General features: G+C 43.1%; 4 protein-coding genes across 4 annotated transcripts; 1 reads left to right on the top strand and 3 right to left on the bottom strand.

Annotated features, from left to right (window-relative positions):
• Window positions 1-34: 34 nt before the first annotated feature.
• Window positions 35-7,655, bottom strand: LOC134040554 (phosphatidylinositol 4-phosphate 5-kinase type-1 alpha-like). The gene is made up of 16 exons (XM_062486502.1): window positions 7,005-7,655; window positions 6,620-6,651; window positions 6,452-6,541; window positions 5,466-5,596; window positions 5,212-5,329; window positions 4,957-5,109; window positions 4,244-4,543; window positions 3,858-4,063; window positions 3,599-3,682; window positions 3,443-3,491; window positions 3,252-3,336; window positions 3,004-3,165; window positions 2,733-2,868; window positions 2,515-2,580; window positions 2,319-2,397; window positions 35-2,197 (listed from the first exon to the last, which is right to left on the bottom strand). Exons 1-16 carry the CDS (start codon window positions 7,036-7,038, stop codon window positions 2,195-2,197), a joined length of 1,728 nt encoding a protein of 575 aa, XP_062342486.1. The 5' UTR covers window positions 7,039-7,655; the 3' UTR covers window positions 35-2,194.
• A 540-nt stretch (window positions 7,656-8,195) lies between these two features.
• LOC134040558 (extracellular matrix protein 1-like) lies at window positions 8,196-9,348 on the bottom strand. Its single transcript, XM_062486508.1, has 3 exons — window positions 9,201-9,348; window positions 8,842-9,113; window positions 8,196-8,754 (listed from the first exon to the last, which is right to left on the bottom strand). The coding sequence occupies exons 1-3, from the start codon at window positions 9,271-9,273 to the stop codon at window positions 8,542-8,544; spliced, it is 558 nt and encodes a 185-aa protein (XP_062342492.1). The 5' UTR covers window positions 9,274-9,348; the 3' UTR covers window positions 8,196-8,541.
• Window positions 9,349-10,988: 1,640 nt separating this feature from the next.
• LOC134040550 (IgGFc-binding protein-like) lies at window positions 10,989-17,633 on the top strand. Its single transcript, XM_062486491.1, has 11 exons — window positions 10,989-11,026; window positions 11,574-12,818; window positions 12,956-13,302; window positions 13,409-13,988; window positions 14,123-14,394; window positions 14,581-14,925; window positions 15,070-15,637; window positions 15,787-15,986; window positions 16,186-16,563; window positions 16,727-16,992; window positions 17,159-17,633. Exons 2-11 carry the CDS (start codon window positions 11,633-11,635, stop codon window positions 17,166-17,168), a joined length of 4,152 nt encoding a protein of 1,383 aa, XP_062342475.1. The 5' UTR covers window positions 10,989-11,026; window positions 11,574-11,632; the 3' UTR covers window positions 17,169-17,633.
• A 352-nt stretch (window positions 17,634-17,985) lies between these two features.
• On the bottom strand, window positions 17,986-22,822 carry LOC134006965 (IgGFc-binding protein-like). Its single transcript, XM_062446076.1, has 8 exons — window positions 22,805-22,822; window positions 22,027-22,594; window positions 21,260-21,519; window positions 20,822-21,166; window positions 20,025-20,592; window positions 19,650-19,849; window positions 18,869-19,243; window positions 17,986-18,698 (listed from the first exon to the last, which is right to left on the bottom strand). Exons 1-8 carry the CDS (start codon window positions 22,820-22,822, stop codon window positions 18,384-18,386), a joined length of 2,649 nt encoding a protein of 882 aa, XP_062302060.1. The 3' UTR covers window positions 17,986-18,383.
• Between the last annotated feature and the right edge of the window lie 2,448 nt (window positions 22,823-25,270).

Below are 25,270 nucleotides of genomic sequence, written 5' to 3'. Positions count from 1 at the left end.
AGGTCCATAATTAGTTTGTTCTCTGGTTTTAATTAAGAACTCCGGCAAGAATACAATACTACAAAATGCATGTAAAAAGAAACCGAGGCAATTCACACAATATGATGAAACATTTGTGCCATCTTACAAGTTAAAAAGGAAAGCACATTTGAGTAGAAAAGAAACACAGGAATATATTACAGATGTAAAGATCTGTATAAAAATAGTAGGCCATTTAAAAAATAAAAAAGTGTATACGTTGCATGTTAGTTCCTGTTTCATCAAGGTAAATGCAATCTGTCTCCAATCTCATTTATCTCAATATGCAATATATTGAGTAGCTTCATAATAAAAACACCTAAAGCTAGAGGAAGACAATAAATAACATCAAAAATAGGGTAATACATATGTAGTAATTAGTAAATAGGCTTATTTACAGACAGTTGGAGTTACTACTTCTGCAGTTAATAAAGTAATAGCTCGCTTATTAGGTCTCATATTGGGACAAAGAACAGCTAGAAGTCTGAAAAAGACATAATAACCTATATTACCTCTATAGCATAGAATGAAACGATATACAGCTAATTCTGTTCAATCTTTGGGGTTCAAGAGAATATAGGGCATATTAAAAAGTGTGTGTACAGAGAAAATGACATTACATATTTAATTTTGCCTGGTGTGTAGGTGCACTCTATTATATAGTTTAATCGCATAGTTAAACTTTGATATCATTCTCAGGGTTGAGCTCTACTAACTACCTAAGAAATAACTTTGTATGCATCAGAGAAGTAATGTGTCTGACTGCACACAATTCAACACTATTTGAATGAGAAAATACACCAGTTAGTACTATGAACATAAATCCCTGTGTATCGTGGGTGAACAACAGGAGTTTTGAACAAAATGTTCTTTAAGCACGTTAAGGGTCTGAATCAGAAACTCAAACTTCATGATTCTTAGTAGGTCACTTTTGGTCTCACTGTAAATGTCTTTCTATATCTCCACTTCAGACAACTATCACCACTGTCAAGAAAGCTGTTAGAGGAAAATATAAGATGATCTTTTTAGTTCAGTAAGGCTTATAACTTGTTTTTGAGGAATATGCAGTGGGCACAGGCACTGTACTTAAGGATTATTGTAAGGTTGATTGCCCTGAATATTAGCCTACTGTAAAGGTATGGGAAAGGTTTTGGTCAAGAAGTTACATCTAAGAGTTCACAACAGCATCGATGGGAGTATGTAGCTTGGTCAATATGTAAACTCATAACTGCCAAATTACTGTCCAACAACACTGTAAAATGTCAAAAAAAAAACACTATACATTCCAGCAATGTTTACAATCACATTGTTCAAGGGTATCCATGTATGACTAGATAAATGTCTAAGAACTACTGTACTTTTCCCTTAGTGTCCTTGCATCATACAGCACAGGAACAATTCATTATCTAGCATTGTAATGATAGTACAGGCAAGTTCAACAGGCAAGTTCAACATGGAAAGTATGCAGCAATCCAGTTCAAAGGCAGCAGGAATGGATCTCTGAAAGAGGAGAAAGGATGATCGTTTTTTAGGCATTTGATTACTTTTACTGTTGTGCTTGTGTTTGGTGTGCCCAGCTACAACTTGAGAACAATTATAAAGTTTTATTCTACACTGGTATATCTCTATTTTTAGCACCAGGTACCCACAAGCCATTGCCTTGCATTCTAGGAGAACCAAAGCACTATGACCAGGAACTGGCACCAATACAGGAATGAGGGGTTGAAAAGCATTGTTCACTGATTTGAGGACTGCGATATATCTCTTGGGTTTAGAGAGTAATTGCACAATGGCCCATAACCACCATATGGATGTGGTTGTCAAGAACTGTACACAACCATCACAAGTGTCATCAAAGCAAAGGCACCATTTCCGTCAGATCCCTCTGTCCATTGCAGGCAACAGGATGTTCAAGGAAGAGCTGTCACACCTGTAGAACTAAGAAAACACCGCCCTCTCACCCCGCCCCCCGCCCACACCCAAGAGTTATTGGGGCATGCAGCTTCTCTAGTACACTTGTACTAGTCTTTCTACTCTTTGTTTCCCCTTCTAAGTCCAGTCACTTCAACTCTCCCCTGGCTCTTCTCCTCAAGGCTGTCGCAATGCCTTTTCTGTTCCATCTCTTTTTCAACTTGGTTTGTCTTCTAGTGTCTTTCCATCAACTGTTTCTCTGAAATCACTGCAAAGAAGGGAAAAAAACAATGTTTAAACAGCTTGTTATTTTACAACACATGACTAGACCACATTTTGTTGTCTGCATTTTGTTGGAGGCTTCACATCCAGGCACACCGACTACTTACATAACAGGTGCTTGTCTGTGGAATGATGTCACTCAGTGAGATGATGTCTCCACCAATGCATTCGTCCAGTGTCCCAACACTGTCACCCAGAGAAAAAAGCATAGGTGAATATAAGAGGGAAAAAACAACATACTCCAGTCCAAGAACCTGAATTATGGGTCTTCTGGTCCATGAGGATGCAGTTTCATTTTCCTACCTCTTAGAGGTGCTAGGAGGCTCCTGGTTGGTGCTGGCTGACTTGTGCACCTCCACTCCAACAGACCTGCAGGGGTTGAAAGAGAGAAGGGGGGACAATAGGGGTGATGACACAACTGCACAGAAACATGATACCATAGCAGCCTGACTGGAAAGGCAAATAGCTTCCATATACACACGCACGGATGACACGTCTCACACACACACACATCCTCATACCTGACAGGGGGAGGTGTGGGAGCGGGCCCAGCGCTTCCCAGAGAAATGTTGGAGTGGGTGGAATCTGCTGAGTTACGGGTGACATCGTCATGTGTCTGGGTCTTCATAAGCAGGTCAGGGCGTCCTGACTGCATGCCTGAGTAGAATTGTAAAAAGTTTGTGTGAAGACACGTACACGTACACGTACTATACCAAACCATCCTATGAGACCAGTAAAAATACGGCTCTGTATTCTTCGTGTCTGTAGTCTCCTTCTCCCCATAGTTCCTACCACTGTCTCCTTCCGTTTCGGTCTGTATCTCTGTGCTGCCGGACAGAGGGCCTCTGGCTGTGCTGCTGACGTCCTGAGCTGGAGAAGCAGGTCCGGAGGTGGCTGTGTTGGTCCTGCGGAGGGCACTCTGGGTCCGGTTCTTCTTTGATGGGGAAGTCTTCACTGAAGGGGGAAGGGGCGTGGGACAGGTTAGAGGGCGAAACAGCGGTCATGGATTCTGACCAACACACACGCATGCATGCACTTACATGGGATCTTCTTGAAGACGGTGTTGCACATGAACTTCTGAAAGCGCTCTGCGTAGAAACCTGGCCTGTGAACAGACACTGTGTCCTAAGGGGAGGGAGGGGGGGATAGGGAGGATAAGGTTAACATCCCACCACTAAAAGGAATTACAAAAAGACCAAAAGTTTTACATGGGGATCAAGTAAACTCTCACCCCATCATGAACCAGAGCTTTCCAGGAGTGCTCCAGTTTCTTCACAAACCTGAAAGTGTCCAAATACTCAACGTCAGTCCAAATACTTTACGTATATTGAGTATTGCATTTCATACACCCAATACACACAAATAATAAACTTTCTTTAATGTTTACCTGTAGGACTGCAGAATGTCAATGATGCCAATAAACACCAGCATCCTCTCCCCCTTCGAGTTACATGCTGGAATACCTCCCATGCTGCAAGAACAGATGAATGAAAGTTAACAAAACATACACGAAGACCTTTCATAAAGTAATAACGGAAGAACCCTAATCAAACCAGTATGCAGGAGAGCAAATATTGATGTAACTGAATTAAACTAGTTTCTGATTGCCAGAAGGGAAGAGAGAGAGAGACAGAGGTGAAACTAACTGGTCTTCTGTATCTAGGTGTGCTTTGCCCCTCGCCTCTCCCTGGATGGCCTCTATGGCTGTGCAGTACAGCGACTTCTGGCACGGTGGCCTCCTCTGGTCGGTGGCCCCCGGAGCCTCTTCACTGCCCTTCTCCCGACATGCCTGCTCCAAGTTGTGGATGCCCACCAGCAGGCTGTAGTCCATGATCTTGAAGCTCTGCAGCAGCTAGAGGCAGACAGGAGCCCACGGAGCCAGGGGTCAGTGTTTGATGGGGCGAAGAATCAATGGTGTTCCTATCTAACTGAAGGCTAATTTAATACATTCTACACTGGATTGTCTTGACTTTTTTGCACCGGGGACCAGCAGGTCATTGTGTTTTCCTACTAGGCGGTCCTCATCCCTCACCAGGCAGTCCCTCTGAATGGTCTTGCAGAGAGCATTGTAGTTATCAGGCTCAAGCAGCAGTTCGTCAGGTCGGTCCTGGATGAAGTCCAGGTCTTTGTAGGTGGGCACGGCCTTTGCCCTCTCCTTGGCCGAGGCTCGTCTCTTGCAGGTGGAGCCCTTCAGATCGTACTTGAGGTGCATTTTCACAGCCCGGGGGAGCAGATTGTTCATGACGGCAATGCGGATGTTCTTCCCCCCCGCCTGGACGCAGTACAGCCCGTAGAACTTAGGCAGCAGCGTCCGCTTGTTCTGGTTCAGATTCTAGTGAGGAGAGAAAGAAGAGGAGTTAGTTGGACAATCATTACTGACTACTGTTTCCTTAATAGCGGACATCAATATGATTTTGAACTTGTATTTATAAGCATATAATAGGACACACACAACATTTAAATGTTTTTTTCAATCACACCACACACAGCACTTTGGAACATTACGTGTCTGCAAATTGGACTTTTTGTGAGTTCTTTGTTGTTGTTGCACAGACTGTTCCTTGGCATTAACACTGTAATACTGTTAAAACTGTGCTCTTCTAGTCCTTGATTACCTGTTGCTGTTGCTATGTGAACTTTTGTACATCGCTCTGGATGAAAGCCCCAGCTAAATGACGAAATGTAAATCATTTTACATTATTTTGATCTGTAACTGTATTTGCACAAAGGACACACACTCTTTACCATAAAGTAGCCAGGAAGCAATTTCTGCAAGAACTCCGCCTCTTTGTGCTGCACTGTCTTGATGATGAACTCGTCGTCACTGGACACGTAGAAGATGGACCCACTGGCTCCAGAGTTAGACAGCTCAATCAGCGGATCGTTACACAGTGAGTACTGCAACCGACAACAAACACACACGTCAAATGAGAGCCAACCAATCATGTGTTTCTCCCTCCTTGTTCACACAACAGAGCTGTGGGGAGGAGGCAGCCCTACCAGGTAGTCATCAGGGCGGATGCCAAACATCTCTCGGAAGTAGCGGAAGGCGATGGGAGCGTATGTCTTGAACCTGAAGTCACTGTAGTGGTGGGCCGGGGTCAGGTTACTGCCCTCACTGAAACATACATAATCAAAGCATAAGCAGGGGAGGCATGGGAGAGGTCACATAATGGAAGACTTTGAGAAATGTTTCTAGTGGAATTATTTCTCCATTCTCATACTGAACTACACACAGACACACACACACACACCCGGGGAAGAAGATGCTCTCCACCACTTCAAAGTCTTGCATGAGAACGTCTCGCTCAGGTTTCTGGCTTAAGCTGCCCACTGTGTGGGTGATGCCCAGCTGAATGGCACCTTTCAGGGCTGAGGAGGTGGTCTGTAGGAGACGACAATGGAGACGAAAGTTATTTACAGTGGTAGAGTTAAAAAAACACTCTCCACTTAGTTAATACAAATATTCTACTCAGTCGGGGTGCGGCTGACTGAATGAAGTATATCAAAATCCCTGACAGACTGCTTTCTAATCACAACACACACTGAAAGTTTTCCTTTCCTGGACTCTGACCTGATTAGAGTAAGAAAACAAACATCTTATACCTTTCAAAACTGCCATTCTTAGCACAGAACAAGTTACAAGACTAAATATTGGTAGTCATATGAAAACCAAAGGTGCTTGGGCAGTTTTCCTTCTTAAGTTATGTCTACCAGCAGCGCTTTGGAGTAAACACAATGCAATGTTTTTAGGTTAAAGTGCAAACGCTATAAACCATGCATCTTTATCATACAGAAAGACAATCGACCTGTCAATCACCTGATCTGAATCCAATTAAGCATTCAACAAGAGACTGAAGGAAAAAAGCATCTATATTTAAGATACCCATTATTGATGTATATTGGTTGCACAATTTAGACAGTAATTGCATGCACAGTTAAATTACTTTATTGTACATAAAGTTAAACTGTTCAAGGCGGTGTTTGGTGCCCTAAAATGTAGGGACTATACACAAAATATGCAAAAACATCTAAATAGGTAATGGTACGAATTACTGCTGACAATCTGAATTTTAACCAAATTTTCACTTAATCCTGTCAAACTGAAAATGCTGCAACACATGACTAAGTTTAAACACAAAAAAAAAATGTTACTGTCAAAGGCTTTTGCCTAAGAGATTCCAAATGTCGTTTTTGTGCTTTAGACACAACATGACACGATAGACTTGCAAACTCTGACCTTCTTGTATGTGGTCTCCCCAGTAGGATCAATCCCACGATGACCTATCGTCTTCTTCATGGTTTGAGATGAACTAGGGGACCCTAGACCCTGATTGTGGAGGAGAAAGAGTTACTAGTAGGTACAGGAAAGATGGGAATGATCGGTAGGGGACTTAAGTTAACTCACCTCTAAAGAAGCCATCTTCCGAGGCCCTGAGCCTAAAGGATGGAACGAATCATTAAGGCCTTGCAACCGCTGAATGGACTACATATAGGCTAAGTGTTCACAAAAATGTTATCGCTTGCGTAAGGATCAACAACAAAATAGCTATGCAACTTCAAGACAAACCGTCAATGTGTGGTAAGCAGATATTGTTATCAAGCAAACATTGTCAGGGAGTACCTAAAAAAGGCATACACACTCGCTTCTTGCACATAACACCACGCTGTGTATTTCTATGTCGTCTTCTCCAAAAAGTTTTCACTCTTATACACGACAGTAACTCACTCTTTAGACGAGAAAATGACCAGGTACCAGTATGCTTAGTCCTACAAAGTGTGTTTACTCTTACCAGAGGGACCCGATAAGACCCCTGCTGTGGCCATTGCAATGTTGGTCTTGCCTGTTCAGTTAATTTGTTAACGAGACAGCTAGAGCTAACGTCTAGACAGTGGTGTCAATAATATCAAGAAAGTTAACTGGTTACAGAATCAACAGAGAAGGAAGCAAGCCACGTCGGTGATTTACCTAACTAGCTAGATACATAATCGATTTAGCCAGCCCACCATTGCTTGCTAGCTGGCCAACTGACGTACAGTTATAGATAGGTAGCTAGCATTGAATGGAGGACTTTAAAACGTTAGAGTTAGCAATGTTGCTTGATTATCCGCGTTTAACTTGTATTTAACTGGTTGGCTCGCTAGCTGTACTTAGCTAAACACCTCGGGAGCTGACTAGCCATGTATCAAGCAAGTTAGCTAGTCCAGTTGGGCTGGGTTGCTAGCTAGCTACAGTAGCTAGCTACCACAACTTAGCAAAATAGGTTAACGTCTACAGTACATCTACCAGACAACAAAGCAGCGAACAGAAAGTCTGTGTGCTTTAGTTTATCTGATTCGTTTTTCCGAATAGATGAGTTATCCGGCTTCTTTTTGTATATTGTAGCTGGCTAAACTGCTGTAAGCTCAACTTTAAGTTCTGTTGACGTTAGCCTCTTCTTCTTCTTCTTCTTCTTTTTCCTTGAATTTTATTGGCGGATCTTTTAAAAAGGAAACCCTGCACTGCCACCTACTGCGTAGGAGAGTGTGTGTACGGTCCACAACCCAACGCCACACCTCCCCCACCCTCCCCCACCACTTCAACCACACCCCAGCCCCGTCCAGGTTCCCGGAACCTCTCAACCAACCTTCCCTGTGTACATCATACAACTGGCAATGCAACAATACATGCTCTACTGTCTCCTCCACCAAGCACCCCTCACACCACCCGTTGTCATGCCCCGCACATTGCATTCAACCGTATGTGTTCGAAACCAGCCTATCCCACACCACCGTCTGACGTTTGCCCCCTTCTGGATTCAGGGTTTTAATGGTTTTAATACGTGTTTGTGATTGTATTTCCTTTAGCTGCAGATGTAGCAATGAATTATGGCAAATTCTTTAAACTATTTCAAATGTTTTAACTGAATCTACCAAATGAATTTAATAAAACTTGAAGTCCTTTAGTCTCATTTTCAACCCAAGGAATGGAGATGAACACATCATTAGAGAAAGTACCTATTTATTTGTTTATGACAAGATATTGGTGATAAGATTTAAATTATGTTATTGTCATCTGTCATCTAATAGATACTTAAGAAACAAATTATCGCCATTAATGCAACTTTGCCTCTGCAACCATGTCAAACTAAAATCGTTTTTATTGTTAAACTTTCAAAACATGAGTAAAGACATTGTAAAGTGTATATGCTAATAGACTGTGCTACAACAAGCAGCCCACAACAGCACAGCATGGCCTCATTAGTTAAACCATGCTGGAGCATGCAAATTACAACTATTTTACATTACTCTTGCTAGCTAGTTTGCATGTCTAACTACTCATCGTCACTATTACTCATGCAGGCATTGGTCTGGGTTCCAGATGAAGCCAGGTTCCTGGGTGAGCTGTGCTGGAGCCTGGTAGCCAGGGAAGGCTTGATAGGAGCCTACGACGTTCGTGTCAAAACAGATCCATCTCTTATCTCCTTTCACCCTACAGCATGGGTATGCGACTGTCTTGACGGAGAACTCATCTTCACAGAACTGGGAAAGGGCCTGATGCCACTGAAATGAAGGTAAAAAAGTTTAAAGAAAACCAGTTTCGTGTTTTATAGCCAGTGAAAAGACAGACACACATGGTCATGGACTCACAGCTTGCTGGGCACAGCACACGTTCTGGTTGTTATCCTGTGGGACATTTCCATGGCAACACATATTGTACCAAGACTCCAAGCAGTTGATGGCTTTTCCACGACGGCGAAAATGACTGTAACCAGAGGGGGGGAAGTAGCTGGGGGGGTACCGACGACGGTACTCTCCATTTTTGCATATGGCATCAATATTCTGAGCTGAAGGATAAGCCAGCGGGAAAGGAACATCAGGCTCCTGGGGCAGGGGATACTCAAGAACAACATTCTCAGTGTCTGCGAATTGAAATAACAAAGAAAGGCTTTATTGTGTTGAATAAATGACATTTCAATCTCTAGATACATGAAAACAGCAGACATTACCTCCAAGCGTTGGACAATTGAGAGCCAGTAGTACAAGTAACCAAGACCCTGCCAAACATCCAGCCAAACCCATGATTCTACAAGTCTGTTGCTTCGTTGTTCCGTTTATTTGAGATGCTTCCTCTGAATCTTCACCATGCTTTTATCTTAGGCAGGCTGTTGAGTGCATTTGTGGGCGTCCCATTGATGTTATTAAAAACATCAGCAGGGGACAGGAGGATGTTTTCTGCATCGGTCAACAGTTGTGTGGTCTGTTTTTTGCTGTTTTTGCTGACTGTGACATGTGGAGGTGTTTATTTGGAGTAATTCTCAAATTTACCACTACTCCCACACGTACTTAATCACTCTGATGGCTTCCCAGAATAAGTATATTTTTACCACAATTAGCTTAGTTTTCATCTGTTGACATTGATTTGAAAGTGCAAAACAAGAATAAAAAATTATCATTGTGATGTAGAAGGATCACATGGATACAGTTCATGTGAGTTGAATTATCACAATTTAATTAAATTGTGTTTTATGAGATAGAAAGCATTTAAATTGTGTATTTTTGTCAACATTGTAAGTAACACCCTAATGTTCAAACAACCTTGCTGGCTAATGTTTTCTGATGATTGTCTATGCACTTCAAAGTAATTTTTGATTGCCATCAAGTTTCTTTAAATCTACCTACTGCCTGTTTGACAATGGGAGGTAGGCCTTACAAATTCGTTATCTATGTTTATGGGTGTGGGAATTCCTGTTTACCGCCTTCAACAAACAGTGAATAATTGTCATTCAGTACTCTCACAAATACCCTCAAAAGGCCAAACCCTGAATAAATAATCTCAAATTTGACATGTGTACTGGGACAAGAGGTGAGCTGATTAGCTATCACCATACTTTAATGCATCCACAGCAAAATGTTAAATCTTGAAATTGTACATGATCGCAACCTCTGTGGTTTCTCAAACTAAAATATAATCTGTGTGTGTGTGTGTGTGTGTGTGTGTGTGTGGGGGGGGGGGGTCCGGGTGTGTGGTGGGGCATCATAAAAGTATTTGTGATGATATCTTGGACTTGGATCTTGGATGATATCTTGGACTTGTGACCGCTTCAAACCAAGACTGTGAGATCAAATGTTCCTAAATGGGACAATGATGGGACATTACATTCTGAACAAAATCTCATGGTTGCCAGACATATCTCAAACAGTATCATAAACAAAAGGAATTTGTCTTCCAAGATCTAAGTGTGTAATGAATAAATAGATAAATAAATAAATAAAGTTACACAGAAATGCAATTTTTATCATCAGATTAAACCACTGATTAAACACGAATCTGCCCAGTGCCAACATCCGGACAGGTGACTTTGCCATGTGGTGCCTTTGCCATGTGGTGCCATGTGGTACCTTTACTTGAAAGTGCCACAGAGGTGTAAACACCCTACTGATTGGCTAACGTCGAGCAACAAACCTCAATAAAAGGCCATGTACCCTAAGTCCCATCATCCAGACACCTGGTTCAGGTAAGAATCATCTGATCAATGTCCATGGCAAAATGTAACATTATTTCTACAAGTGTAACTTTATAACTGTATACAGTAACACATAATATAACTTGATTAACATTAATCTGTACTGCTTGGTTACTTGATATCTAAAATGTACTTGTTTATCAGATGTGCTGTAAAATTCCTCTGTACTACTGCGTACTGTGGTCTCAAGTTGACTCAAATTGCTGATATGCCTCCATAGACAAGCTTCTTTACTTGACCTTCTCTTTGTTTCTTATCTGGAAGAATGGACGGGTTTCTTCATAGCTTCGTTGTTTTGCTGCTTTGTGGTAAGTTAGAACTGGATTCTAAAACAAGCCAGTATTTTAGACAAAACAAAATGAGATAACAAGGCCAAACAGCAAGGCCGAAGATATACAGAAAATACCAGAGGGAGAGAAAATGAGCTAAAGAACTATAGTTTCTTCTTTGTATTATTTGGTTCTCCATAGTGACAACAAGCCAGGCATAATACACCACATTTCAGATTTAGTATGAAAAGTGTTTGAATACTTAAAGGGACAGATCACACAAAGATGAAAAATACATGTTTCCTCTTACCCCTAATGCCATTTATCCCCCAAGATTGTTTTGGTGTTCTGGAGATATTGGCCTTTTTTTGCTGAGATATTGTCTGCCTTCTCTCGAATATAAAGAAGCTAGATGCCACTTGGTTTGTGGTGCTCAACACGCCCCAAAAATTCATTTTAAAAACTCAACAGCAATGTCTCTTTTTTGGGTGAACTGTCCCTTTATGAAGTTTTCTTTGTGATGGTGAACAGCTTTTGTTGGTGAACATGTGACGTTTGACAATTATATTTGTGATTGTCTTTCCAGGCCTCTGCTCCGCCACACCAGCAGGGAAAGAGTTTGCCACGGTCTTTTTGCAAAACTACATGGGGGATGACCAAGCACGCTTCGTGATCGAGGTCTCCGCTCTGCCCTCCTCCCACGGAAGCACCAACGTCAAGGTAACGGCCCTGGGTCAGGTTTACCAGAAGAGTGTCGACCCAGGTCAGGGTGTGGCCTTCCAGCTTCCCAATGGTGTGGAGATGAAAGGCAGCTGGAATAACCTTCCCACCATTCTGATCGAGGCAAGCCAAGAAGTCACTGTGCTGTCCCTCAACTACAAGGAGGACACAGCCGACACCTCCGTGGTCTACCCAGTTCAAGAATGGGGGACGGAGTACTACATCTTCACTCCCAAAGGAACTCCCCTGGAAACCTTCAAAGAGTTTTCTATCACCAACCACAAGAACCAAAACTCAGTCGAGATTTACCTGAAGGCAAACGTACGTTTCCACAGGCGTCTGTATCGAGCAGGGAGCAAGCTGACCTTCACCCTTGAGCCGTTTGAAAGCATTCAGATTCAAAGTTCAGATGACCTCACAGGTTGCAGGGTAGTTTCAAAGCAGCCAGTAGCAGTATCCACAGGACATACCTGTACATTTAAGTTTACTTCATGTGACCATGTCTATGAGCAGCTCCTCCCTGTAAACAGCTGGGGGAAGGAATTCATCATTGCACCCCTGCCCTACCATGACCACCCCAACCGATATGACAGCGTCTTCATCCAAGCATCTCAGGCAACCAACGTCCAGGTGAACAATGGAGGTAAAGCTATGACTCTGCCAATGCTTCCTGGTCAGAAAATTGAGCTGTTTTCCCAATGGCCCAATCCCATACACTTGACGGCTGACAAAGGCATCCAAGTCCTTTTTGAGTTCAACGGGGGGCCTGATTCTACATACCCATCTTATGATCCCTTCCTCATGACTGTTCTACCAACAAGTAGTTTTAGTACCTCATACTCTCTGGAGGGGCAAGCTGACTTCACCAACATGGCTGTTATCATAGCTCGTAGCCAGGACCTGGGTGGTTTAACGCTAGACCAGGCCCCTATGCCCAGTGACATTAGCTGGAAACAGGTGGGAGGGAGTGAGTACTCATGGGCAGAGATCTCTTATGGCAGTGGTGCTGGATTCCACCAGATAGTCCACCCCAACTCTCCATTTGGCGTCTACAGTATCGGCGTGGTTGCTGCAACTGGATATGGATCCCCTGCCTCTGCTAGTCAACCAGGTAAGTCAGTCATGCTGCAGCGTTTAAGGCAGACTATTGATGTCCATTGCTTGATGGTTTAGCCTACCTCACCTATTCTATTCGACTGCCATATTCTGTTTCAGTTTTATTGTATCCTATTGTTTTTCTCTCCCCAGAGAAGCTTGAATGCAGTCAAATGAAATGTCAAAAGGACGAAGAGTGTCAAATGAAGGACAACAACCCAATTTGTGTAAAAAAGCCTCCAGTTCTTCCCCCAGGCTCCTGCTGGGTCATGGGTGACCCTCACTACCGGTCATTTGACGGCCACTACTACAACTTCATGGGCAACTGCACTTACACAATGGCCAAGAACTGTCACGTGGATGAGGGGCATCCAGCATTTGAAGTGGAGGCCAAGAATGCCAAAAAGGGCAACTCAATTGTTACGTTTGTGGCCAAGATTATTATTAATGTCTATGGATACACGATCACTGTTGTTCGCTCGGAGTTCGGCCTTGTGAGGGTATGTACCATTTTTTCTGCTTGAAACTGATGGTATTTACTATGTACTCTATGTTTATGTTAATGTAATAAGATGCATTTGTTCAGTTATCTTTATTTATCTTTAGATGGATTACATGTCATGGAATCTTCCAATCACCCTGAACAATGGGAAACTGAAGATATACCAGAGCGGTCTCTCCTTTGTCTTGGAGACCGACTTTGGTCTGACAGTGCAGTACGACTGGCAACAGCATCTTGTCGTGACAGTGCCAGGCAGCTTTGCAGGCAGGACCTGCGGCTTGTGTGGTAACTTTAACGGCAAAAATGAGGATGACCTAACCTTACCTGATGGCTCTCCCGCCAATAATCCAACAGCTTTGGGAAAGAGCTGGAGGGTCCCGGGCTTGGCAGATGACGCCTACTGTCGGGACGAGTGTGTGGGGCAGTGTGACCAGTGTAACAATGGCTTTTTGGCGCACATCGCAGATAAGGTCTTCTGTGGTACGCTCTCACTCATTATGGAAGGCCCATTCAAAGATTGCAAAGCTGTCATCGAGCCAAAGGCGTACCGTGAGAACTGCATGTTTGATGTGTGCATGGGCGAGGGTATGAAGAACTTCCTCTGCGACACTCTACAGGTCTACAGCGATGCCTGCCAGAGGGAAGGCGTCAAAATTCACGACTGGAGGCATATTGCCCATTGTCGTGAGTTACTAACACATATTATTAAAACTGTTTGAATTGTAAGGGGTGAGGTTACATAAAATATGTAATGTGTTCAAATCAAGGAAATGGACGGTCCTGTCAGCTACATTTAAATGTCCTTTACAATTCAACAGCTGACCCCACGTGTCCAGAGAACAGCCACTATGAGCAGTGTGGAAGTCCATGCGTTGCAACGTGTGAGAATCAAAACGGTTCTTCTACGTGCAAAGGCTATTGTGTGGAGACCTGCACCTGTGACGATGGCTTCCTGCGTAGCGGCAACAAGTGCGTGCCCAAGTCTCAGTGTGGCTGTGAGTACAAAGGTCACTACGTGATGGCCGGCGCATCCTTCTGGGGGGATGACCACTGCCTTCAGAGGTGCACATGCAGCCCAACCAGCAACCAGGTTGAGTACATTTTGGTTTATTTCTGTACTATAGTTCAAAAGTTGATCTGTCTCTCTTTCATGAGATCTTTGTTTACTACAGCAATTCGATGGATAATTGACATTCATGATGAACCAGATGATTAAGAAAATCCTTTTTCCTTTAAAAAATCGAATACAAAAATGAGGCACTCATGTTGTTTTTAGGTGGCGTGTGTTTCGTTCAGCTGTGGAGTGAATGAGCAGTGTGCTGTGAAGAACGGAATCAGAACCTGCGTGCCAGAAGGACAGGGAGTGTGCTCCATCTCAGGCGACCCACATTACAGAACCTTTGACAACACCACCTACGACTTCCAGGGCACCTGCACCTACACTGCTGCTCAAGGCTGCCACCTAGAGGGCACTCATCTTACTCCCTTCAGTGTAGTGGTAGAGAATGAGAAGTGGTATGGAATGTCGTCCGATCCACATGTGTCTGTTGCAAAGCTTGTGGCTGTTGAAGTTTATGGCAATACCCTCATCCTGCGTAGAAATCAGATTGGAATGATAATGGTGAGTATGAAACAACATGATTAAGTCATTTGGTTACTTAATGTACTATTTCAAATGATGTATTCAATGGATAATGAATGGAGATTGTTTTGTGTTGTTTTATGTTTAGTTTTACTGATGACATGTTATCCTTGTGTCATCCAGGTGAATGGTGTCATGACTACCCTCCCTCTTAATCTGAATGAAGGAGCAATACAGGCTTATCAAGATGGCACTTATGATGTCATAATCACCGATTTTGGCCTGAAAGTCACCTATGACCTGGTCTACCACATCACCGTCACTGTGCCTGGCAACTACCGAGGCAAGACCTGTGGCCTGTGTGGCAACTTCAACAACAACAACAAAGATGATTTCCAGCTTCCCGACGGGAAAGCAGCCAAGGACCTTCTGACCTTCGGGGCGGCCTGGAAGGTGGGTGTTCCTGGAGCGGTCTGTGAAGACGGCTGCAGCGGAGACCAATGTCCCAAATGCGACGACAAGAAGAAGGTTGTGTTTGAGAAAGACTGCAGCATCATAACAAATCCTAATGGTCCCTTCGCCACCTGTCACACCAGGATAGACCCCGCCTCTTACTTCAGAGACTGCGTTTACGATGTGTGTCTGTCTAAAGGAGATCGCCACGTTCTGTGTCACAGCATATCCGCCTACACGATTGACTGCCAGAACCTTGGGGTGAACATCAAAGAATGGAGAACAGACACCTTTTGTCGTACGTGTCATATTTATGGTTGACAAAGCGATACGGAATACTTGTTTTTGGTTGAAGAGCAGCCTTGAAATGCATGAAAAGGAGTAGCCTGAAAGTGCAATGACTGTAGACAAGATAATAATAAGGTCTTTGTGTGTGGTGTTTTTCAGCCTTGAACTGCCCTGCTAACAGCCACTACCAGGTGTGCTCCGAGATCTGCGCTACCCCATGTCCTGGCCTGTCAGACACCATCACCTGCCCCACCACCTGCGCTGAGGGCTGTGCTTGCAATCCAGGCCACTACTTCAATGGGACTGGATGTGTTATCCCAGATCAGTGCAGCTGCTATTACAAAGGACTCACCTACAAGGTGCGGTCATATCACAGCATAAAGTTCATAAAAGAAACGTTAGGATTCATTCTTCATGATAGGGGGATGAAGGCCTGAAAAAATGGTTTTTGCATGTGTTGTGTGCTGGAGGATGCTGTTGCAGGTGTGTGGACATCCAAGTCCAGTTATGTCTGTCGTGATGAAACAATATGCTGTGCCTTTTTTTGGTCTGTCTTAGATTGGGGAGTCTATCCTGTCAAATGACTGCCAGGAGCTGTGCACTTGTACCGCTGATCGTGGGATTCAGTGTCAAAAACAGAAGTGCCAGAGTAATGAAAGATGTCAAGTGCGGAATGCCGTGAGGGGCTGCTTCCCCCAACAGTGCGTCATGGAGACCGGCGGATTGTTCACTCTGTTCGGTGGGACGAATGGATTTGTCACGGCCTCTGGAGCCTATGAGGTTGTGAAAGCGTGCGACGGCGGTCTGGTAGCCGAGTGGTTCAGAGTGGTGGTGAAGCTGGAGGCATGTGGAAACACCGGGGTGAAGAGGGTGGTGGCTCTGTATGTCTTCTTCGATGATCTCATCATCTCTGTCAACAACAAACATGAGACTTGGGTGAGTATGCTTCATCGCACAAAGATTACAATTAATTTTCTTTGACAGATAATGGATCAGCTCCCATATGAACAGATTATGGGAGACCAGGCCTTAGTATTTTTGCTTGAGATTCCATGACGTTTGAAAACAAATTCTAAATGCCTTTTCCATGCTCTTGCAGGTCAACGGTAGAACAGGGACTCTGCCCAGTCTATACAAGAATGAGATTTCGGTGAAGGTGTTGGAAAAAACACTGGTCATTGAGAAGGTATCTGGCCTGCGGGTGTCCTACAGCCTGTCTGAGGAAATCTCAATAACTGTCAGTGACAACATGGTGAACAAGGTGTGTGGGGCTTGTGGGAAACTAGCAGCCATCAATAACAACAAGATGCAGCTGTCCATGCAGGAATACATAGCCTCTTGGATAGCACATGACTTCTCCACCTGGTGAGTTTGTGTTCATTCCCAATAATAACTGTGTGAAATATACTTCTGTTTTATAGGACCATATATTTGTGTATAAGTGTATTCAACCTGCATGTTAAAACATTGTATTTTTGTGGTGGTGTTCTGTATTCTCCTTCTAATAAAGCTGTTGTATCTTGTTTTGCAGTGGGCTGTAAGCATGACGGACCAGCTCAAATGAACATCCAAAAACCTACTCTACCCTACTTAATCAGTTTTCAAAGTTATTAAACAGTAATCATTAAGACATTTTATGTACATGCATTTTTGTGGCTACTTTAATTGTGTTCCTAAACAATTTTTTGAAAATCACGCTGTGAAATGATTAATCAATAAAGTATCCATAACAGGTGAAAGAACGTGTCACTTTTTGCCTCTCTCTTCATCTTACTGAAGTTGGTATAGGTGGTATTGTCGAGCCTACTTCTTATTTCCCCATGAAGTATAGTTTAGTATATTTCTATGAATGCAGGTGTATTCTGTATTTTATACTGTTTATCTCTTGAATGCGGTCACGCGTGCTATTTGTAGTCATTAGGAATTTACTGTCTGTCCTGCTCTTACCCATCTAGCTGTTGCCAAAATAGTTACTGTTGTTTGTTGCTGTACTCTGTAACACTACCACCACCTGTCTGTATCTATCTCTCTGTTTTCCTGTATAAAGGAGCTTTCATGTTCAGCTTCATGTCTCAGAAAATAATTTGCAAAGCCACCAGCTGACTCTTGTCTGCTTAATTTCTTTGACTAGTCAGTTATCTGTCCTTTCAGCTGATCGCTAACTTCTATTCCAAACTAGAACCCAAATTGATGCCACAACATAAGTGGAAACTGACCAGTTTCTTCCACAATCTTGAAAATGACACAACTGTAATGGAATATTAATTAAATCCCAAAGCACAAGGAAGAAATTACCTGAGAAACAAACAGGATTAAAGAATTTCTACAAATGCTAAACATTAAGAGGTGAATCTGAGGTGCTGTATGAAAATGAACTTACTTTATTGAACATTTATAGAATTTGTGACCGTTATCAAAAAGATTATTGACGATGATTCATATGTTCGTAAACAGAAGGTTTACATACACTTAAGATGGAATTCACATTATGATTGAACTGTCATTTACAAAACAAGTTATTTGGATGTACTGTAGGGTCAATATCTGTCAAATAAAAACACATTATGCTGAAGGGAAATGTGCATATTCAACAAAAGAAAGGCAAACTTCTCCCTTGCATATTGTATTGTTTATCATCATTCTTTGTAAAAGCTGTTATACCAAACAATATTTAAAAACCTTTCACAGACAACTTAAAACTCTTTCCAATTTAGAGATTAAATTGGCACAGTGTTTATTGTTTGACATAAGCTGCTTTACCATTGAGGGATGTCTGGGGCTATCCAATCAGACATGTACTGCTGTGTGTAAGTAAACTCTCTGGTCTGAAGGAGAGCGGTGAGGATGGTGTTCCTGGAGGCCCGGAATACGACTCCAGAAGGAAAGAGTCTTCCACAAGCACCACACAACTTGCCTGCCATGTTGTCACTGACTGCAACTGTGATCTCCAGAGAGGGACTAAAGGACACCCGCAGGTTTGACTTTCTCTCAATGAACAGAGTTTTGTCAGACATTTTAACTGAGATGTTATTTTTTATCAAACTGGGCAGGGTCATCTTCTTGCCATTGACCTGTAAAGACATTTTCATTCATGTGACTTTTTCATTATTTCATTCATTCAATTAATGAATTAAAAACGTAAAATGTTTTGATAACATTGAATATTTATTCATTTCAGTTTGTATGAATGTCAAGAGAACAATTTATACCTTAAAGAATTATGGTTAATGCATGTACTCACCCGAACCTCATGCTTGTCACTGACACTTATTGCCACATCCTCGAAGAAGACATACAAGGCAACCATATCTTTGAGGGAAGTTTTCTCCTCCTCTAGTGTCACCACCACAGTGAACCACTCAGACACCAGACTCTGGTTACACACGTTCACTAACTCATAGGACCCTGAAGCTGTGATGTGGCCACTCTGTCCATCGAAAGGTGTGAAGACTCCACCAGACTGAATCTGACACTGTTTGGGATGACAGCCTTGCACGCCCCTCTTGACCCCACAGCTCTCCTCAGTCGTGCAGGTCACAGACTCAAACAGGACCACTCCAGATGCTTGACAGATGTAGACCCCAAGACAGTCTTCTGTCATCAAGGTTTCCCCAATCTGGACATTGACAATTTACAACCAAACGTGAATTTCAGAGCTCCATATCTCCATGAAACATCTCACAATCTGGTTCAGTTCATTGGTCAATTCAAGGCCGTAATCATAATACATATTGGGGGGGACACATCTCCCCAATATTCAAATCTGGTCAAAATGTCCCCGCCACTATATTGATATATAAAAAATTAATGTGCTATGCTACGACAGGCAACCACGCACGCTGTCAGAAATTATCATTAAAAAAAAAAAATCGGCCCCCCCAATGTTGACTCAATGGCTATGGCCTTGGGTCAATTGGTCAAAGATTTGCTTCAGAGAAACATTCCAATAAATCATAGATTAGATCATAGACTTGCATGAACACTTCAGCGACAGTATCTCTCTAATCAGTATACTCTCTCACCTTGAAAGTGTGGCCGTCAGAGTAACAGCTGCATTGTTCCAAGCCCACGCAGCCTGTGCCATTGAAGTAGAATCCCGAGTCACAGGCACAGGCTTCAGCGCAGGTGGATGGGCAAGAGATGGCGTTTGAGAGTCCGGGACATGGAGATGAACATGTCTCAGCGCAGACCTGGTAATGGCTGTTAGCAGGACAGGAGAAAGCTGTGGATATTCAGCAAAATACATTGATGTTAGTCCACAGCTTTTAGAAATGTGGTAACTACTTTTCATATTTGAGTTATGATACTCACTGGTTACTGAGAAGGCATACATAGCTGACATGTAGTGAGAGATAGAAAACATTCAGTATCAGTCAGTTTTTGGCAAATAGACTCACGACAAAAAGTTGGTGTTCTCCATTTCAAGATGTTTACCCCAAAGTTCTGGCAGTCCGACATGTATGCGTTGATGCTGTTACAAAGCATGATACGGTCTCCCATTGCCATACAGGTATCAAAGACGCAGTCTTTGAAGTAAGAGTCTGGGTTTATCACTTTGTGACAGACGGCAAAGGGACCATTAGCATCTGTAATGATGCTGCAGTCTTTCTCAAACACAGGCGTCTTGGTCTTGTCACATTGGGGACATTGGTCTCCGCTGCAGCCATCTTCACAGACCACCCCAGGAACAATCACCTTCCAGGCCGCCCCGAAGGTCAGAAGGTCCTTGGTTAAGCTCCCGTTTGGAAGCTGGAATTCATCTTCTTTGTTGTCATTGAAGTTTCCACACAAGCCACAGGTCTTGCCGTGGTAGTTGCCAGGCACGGTGATGGTGACGTGATAGACTAGGTCATAGGTGACTTTCAGACCAAAGTCTGTCGCAATTACTTCATACAAGCCCTCCTGATAAACCTGCACTGCACCATTGAGGATTGTCAAAGGAATATTCACCATGATTCCATTTAACTGTGGAGAAGATCACAGGATTTGCTCATCAGATTATTATTTCAAACTGGACTCTCACCCCAAAGCATTTAAATGTATCCATTCTTAGTAGATACTCCACACTAATGCAAATTGATTGATTGGTATATCTCTGACACACGAGGCTGGGTAACCCTTTGATTTGCAATTAACAAACTGGATTTAGATTTAGAAAATTGCAATTTGACACGATCAGTGTGAAAAAACATACCATGACCATTCCAATTTCGTTTTTGCGCAGAGTCAAGGTGATTCCATATACTTCAACAGCCACAAGCTTTGCTACAGACACTCGTGGATTGGACAACATTCCATACCACTTCTCGTTCTCCACCGCTACGGTGAAGGGAGTAAGATGAGTGCCCTCTAGGTGGCAGCCTTGAGCAGCAGTGTAGGTGCAGGTGCCCTGGAAGTCGTAGGTGGTGTTGTCAAAGGTTCTGTAATGTGGGTCGCCTGAGATGGAGCACACTCCCTGTCCTTCTGGCTGGCAAGATCTGACTCCGTTCTTCACGGCACACTTTTCATATGGTCCACAAGTGAATTCAACACATTTCACCTAAAAAAAACGAGTGAAACTGATTAGGGTTTAAGGGTTTTTCCACTGTATGGAATGATGGGTACCATTCCTATTTACTTCTGTTCATCTTACAGTGCTGTTACAAGTGCATTCTTGTTGGCAGAGTCCATTAGGGTAGAAGACTTGTCCATTTTTGTAGTATCTGCCCAGATACTGACAACCGCACTGGGCAAGGGGCACACACTGGTCTCCGCTGAGGACGAAGCCACTATCGCAGAAACATCCCTCGCTACAGGGAGCCTGGCAGCCAGCCGATGGGGTCAAAGTCTGGCATGACAAAGAGCAGCTGCTGGCACAAAGCTCGTAGTGACTGCCTTCTTTGCACTGGGAAGCTGTGAATAAATTGCATTGACATAAAGGTTTTGGTTACCCCATATACCTTTGGTTGACCCATGTCCCGTTCCATACACAGAGGATTGACTGGACGACCATCTTTATAAAAGCTAGCTCTTTGATGGCGAGGGTGGGTGGCGTACTGAGGAGTAAGTTCACCCACTTAAACTCAGTTTCATTCAACCCCCTAAATTTACTTCTGCACCACAGTGACCCCAGCTGGTCTAGCTGAGCTCAAACATGTATCTGGAATCAACGGCACCCCTGTGACTGGTGTCATGCATTGCTCGTCAGTAAAGCTCCCTTCCGATCTTGCCCATACTGGGGTTCAAACTTGAATCCTCTGACTTGCGAATGTAAGGACCACGTCTATAAACACCGCTTTAACCATCTACGCCACCAAAAACCTACCTCCTCGGTGGTGTGGATGGTCTGTATATATACTGTAGAGTGGATATACTGTGGAGTTTAGCCAATCCAACTTGGTTCAACTTGGTTATGCTCACCACAAAAGTCAGCAGTCCTCCAGGAGTCGACAGTGGCCCCTTTCTCCTGACAGGCAGCTGTGTAGGCAGTAAGAGTCTTGCACTGCATGTCCTTGCTGCCCTGGTAGAGACACACATCATACAGGCAGTTCTGGAAGAAACCGGCAGGGTCGACCTCGGCGTGACAGTCACGGAAGGGGCCTGTTACGTCACTGATGATGCCGCAGTACTTGTTGGTGGCGTACAGATCTCTCTGGGTGATGTTACAGTCAGGGCAGGGGCCTTTGCAGCCATGGACGCAGCCAGGAACGGTGGCCACTGTCCAGCTCTGACCCAGCTCTTTGGCCGAGGCCGCCTGCCTCCCGTCTTTCATCTGGAGGTCGTCGTCTGGCCTGTGGTTGTAGTTGCCACACATGCCGCACATGGCGCCGGCGTACTTGCTGGGGACAGTGACGAAGGACACACTGTCCCAGTTATAGGAGACTTTCACACCAAAGTCACTCGCGATCACTGCAAACCAGCCACTCTTGTACAGCTGTAGTTTGTTGTTATACAGCGTCACTGGGAGGTTGTTCAGCTCACCATTTATCTGTGAACAGATAAAAAAATATGTAAATTACTCTCTAAAGCAGCTGTGAATAAAAAATTATGCGGCCATGTCTTTTCATGTTATTTCTTACCATGACAAGCCCTGGGTGCTCTTTGCTGATAACGATGGTATATCCGTAGACATTTACCTCCACCAGCTTGGTGACAGAGCCCACCTTCTTATCCCGGTTGTCATTCTGCACTACAACACCAAAAGGCTCCAAATCATCATTGTTGTGGCAGACGCTGGCCATCTGGTACACACAGGTGCCCTGGAAATCAAAGTTTTGTCCATCGAAGGTGAAGTAGTGGGGGTCTCCAGACACCATGCACATGGCACTAGTCTGAGGTGGGAAAACACCTGGTCCTGCTGAACACAGTCCTGAAAGTGGACACAAATCTGCATTATCTCCAGAGTTCAGGAAAACATTGCCTTACCTGTCCTTGTTTTTTTAGACATCTCATAGACTGTAATTTGACCTTGGATTGTACACACTTAAAAAAAAAAACGGAAATGTTGTCACATCTTTATATCCAGTTGCGTTAAGCTATCAAGTAAATAGCTTAATGCATGTCTTTGTGACACAATCTCTGCTAAACAATAATTATAAAATAATTAACATAACTGTAAGCTGCACAACCTCTACACTATCTAAAAATCGTATTCTTCAAGAGTCTCTCTGTATATTATCAGTCTATCTATCTTGCACTTGGTGTTGTTCAAATACAAGTTGGGATAATGTAACATTTTAGTATAACATTTGGTCAAATCCAGTGTCAAAGGACTGTGCTTCCTGTCACCATACTGTATGACTTGTTAAGGTCCATTTTGACTTGACCAGTTTTCTGACTGAGCTGTTGTCCATATTGTTTAGAGAAAAGGCAAATGTTTTTAATGCGACTTACCACCCAAGAGTAGAGCTGCAAGGGTAGCCACAAAAGTCCCCATGACTAATAAACAACAAAAGACAAATGTGAATTACTGACAGATGCCATAAAAACACATCTCCTGAAACTTTCATGTCACCTCACAAATATTGGATTAAGAAAACAAATCAGGAAGAACAGTCATTTTAAACCAGTACTATTTGTTACTGCATCTTCTGGCATTGTAACATAATAATCGAAATATCCAGTGAAAATGTACATTATATACTGTCAACATGTGCTGTATTGGTGCTTGAATTTGTTTGTGTCTGCAAGGTACAATCTAAGCATCTTCTCACCTGTATGGATTGCTGGTGTGTGGGCATCCTGGTGGCCAAGGCTTAAATTGTTAAAGGTTCGCACCCAAGAGCCAATCAGCATTCAGTTGGCATGGCTGACGTGGTGATCAAATAGATCCAGACGTGCCCTAGCTTCACCAAACACACTTTGTATCCAACAGCTTTTATCAGACGATGACCTTTTTTAATCATCTGATCTTTCGAGTCTGATAACTATTTTTGTGGATAAATAGTGTGTGTGCTGTAGAATGAGGTACAAAATATTTACAACAAAGCACAAATTAGATCTATGATTGCAGACTCATGTATGATGTGTTATTATCAATAGTATTCCCTCACCATTTTATAGGTGTTTAATATCATACTTTATTTACAATTGTTGTACTGCATAACAATCAAGCACTAAGGGCCTTCTTGGATGCAAACATGGATCTGATATCATTGATGACCATTGCATGTGACTGTGCATTTCTCAAGAAGAGGGCGTATGTGTTCTCATTTAAAACCCATGTGAGAGACTCCTCAAGACCTGCTGTTCGTTAGACGCTGTTGACAGACATTGTTATCATGTGGTTACCACCCATAGAAAGCCTATGTTTTGATTGGGATTGGAATGATAAATGCAAAAAAAATGATCTCCTCTTATCTCTTTCTACTATTTGAATCACAATAGGTACAAGTGGGGGTTGCTTACAGGCCAACAGATGAATTGTGTAATTACGGACAATGGACTTTCAGGAGTGGTCAGCTATTTGCACCAATGGGCGCGAGTTAACCGCATGCACTGTTTCTTTATCTGAGCCTTAAATGAACTGATATGATGATTTTCTTTTTGTTCACGAAGTGTGTATTATCAGATGACTCTGCACATTCAATTTTATTTCTATATAATATATTAAGAAACTATACAGTGGACATCACTTTCGACGGGGAAGGCAAAGAGTAGAGAAGCTTGATTATGATGTCATCCACAGAGGCACCCAGACTTGTTCAGCAGGTTCATGTTAACCAAACTGCCATTCCCTCTCTAACACCTACCAAAAAGTATTGCGCAAGTAGGCTACAGTTTGCAAAGTGAGAAAATGTGTGCTCTTGTCTCGGGGGAAAGTCCCTGTACTTACTGTAAGTCGCTCTGGATAAGAGCATCTGCTAAATGACAATGTAAATGTAGTAATTTACATGTATATATTTTATATACAGGGTGTTGCAAGAATGAAGCCTCAGGGTTGGTTATGTGCCACTGACTAGTCACACCTGTCTGTAGAGTTGAACAGGTTTTTCTGCAAAACATTTCAAACAAAATAGGCAGCAACTAGAGAAGAACCCTACGGATCCCTGGCCATTAAAAAAACTGAAATTGAAAAGAATCTCTGAAAGTGTTGTTGTATTAATGTCTGTTTCAAATATTGGATTACTCAAAAGAAATTGAGCGAACAACCTGGAAGGGGAAA

This window comes from Osmerus eperlanus, chromosome 20 (genome assembly GCF_963692335.1).
Source record: "Osmerus eperlanus chromosome 20, fOsmEpe2.1, whole genome shotgun sequence".
NCBI lineage: Eukaryota > Metazoa > Chordata > Actinopteri > Osmeriformes > Osmeridae > Osmerus > Osmerus eperlanus.
Note: the sequence above shows the minus strand (reverse complement) of the source record. Positions and strands in the feature narration are given on the sequence as shown.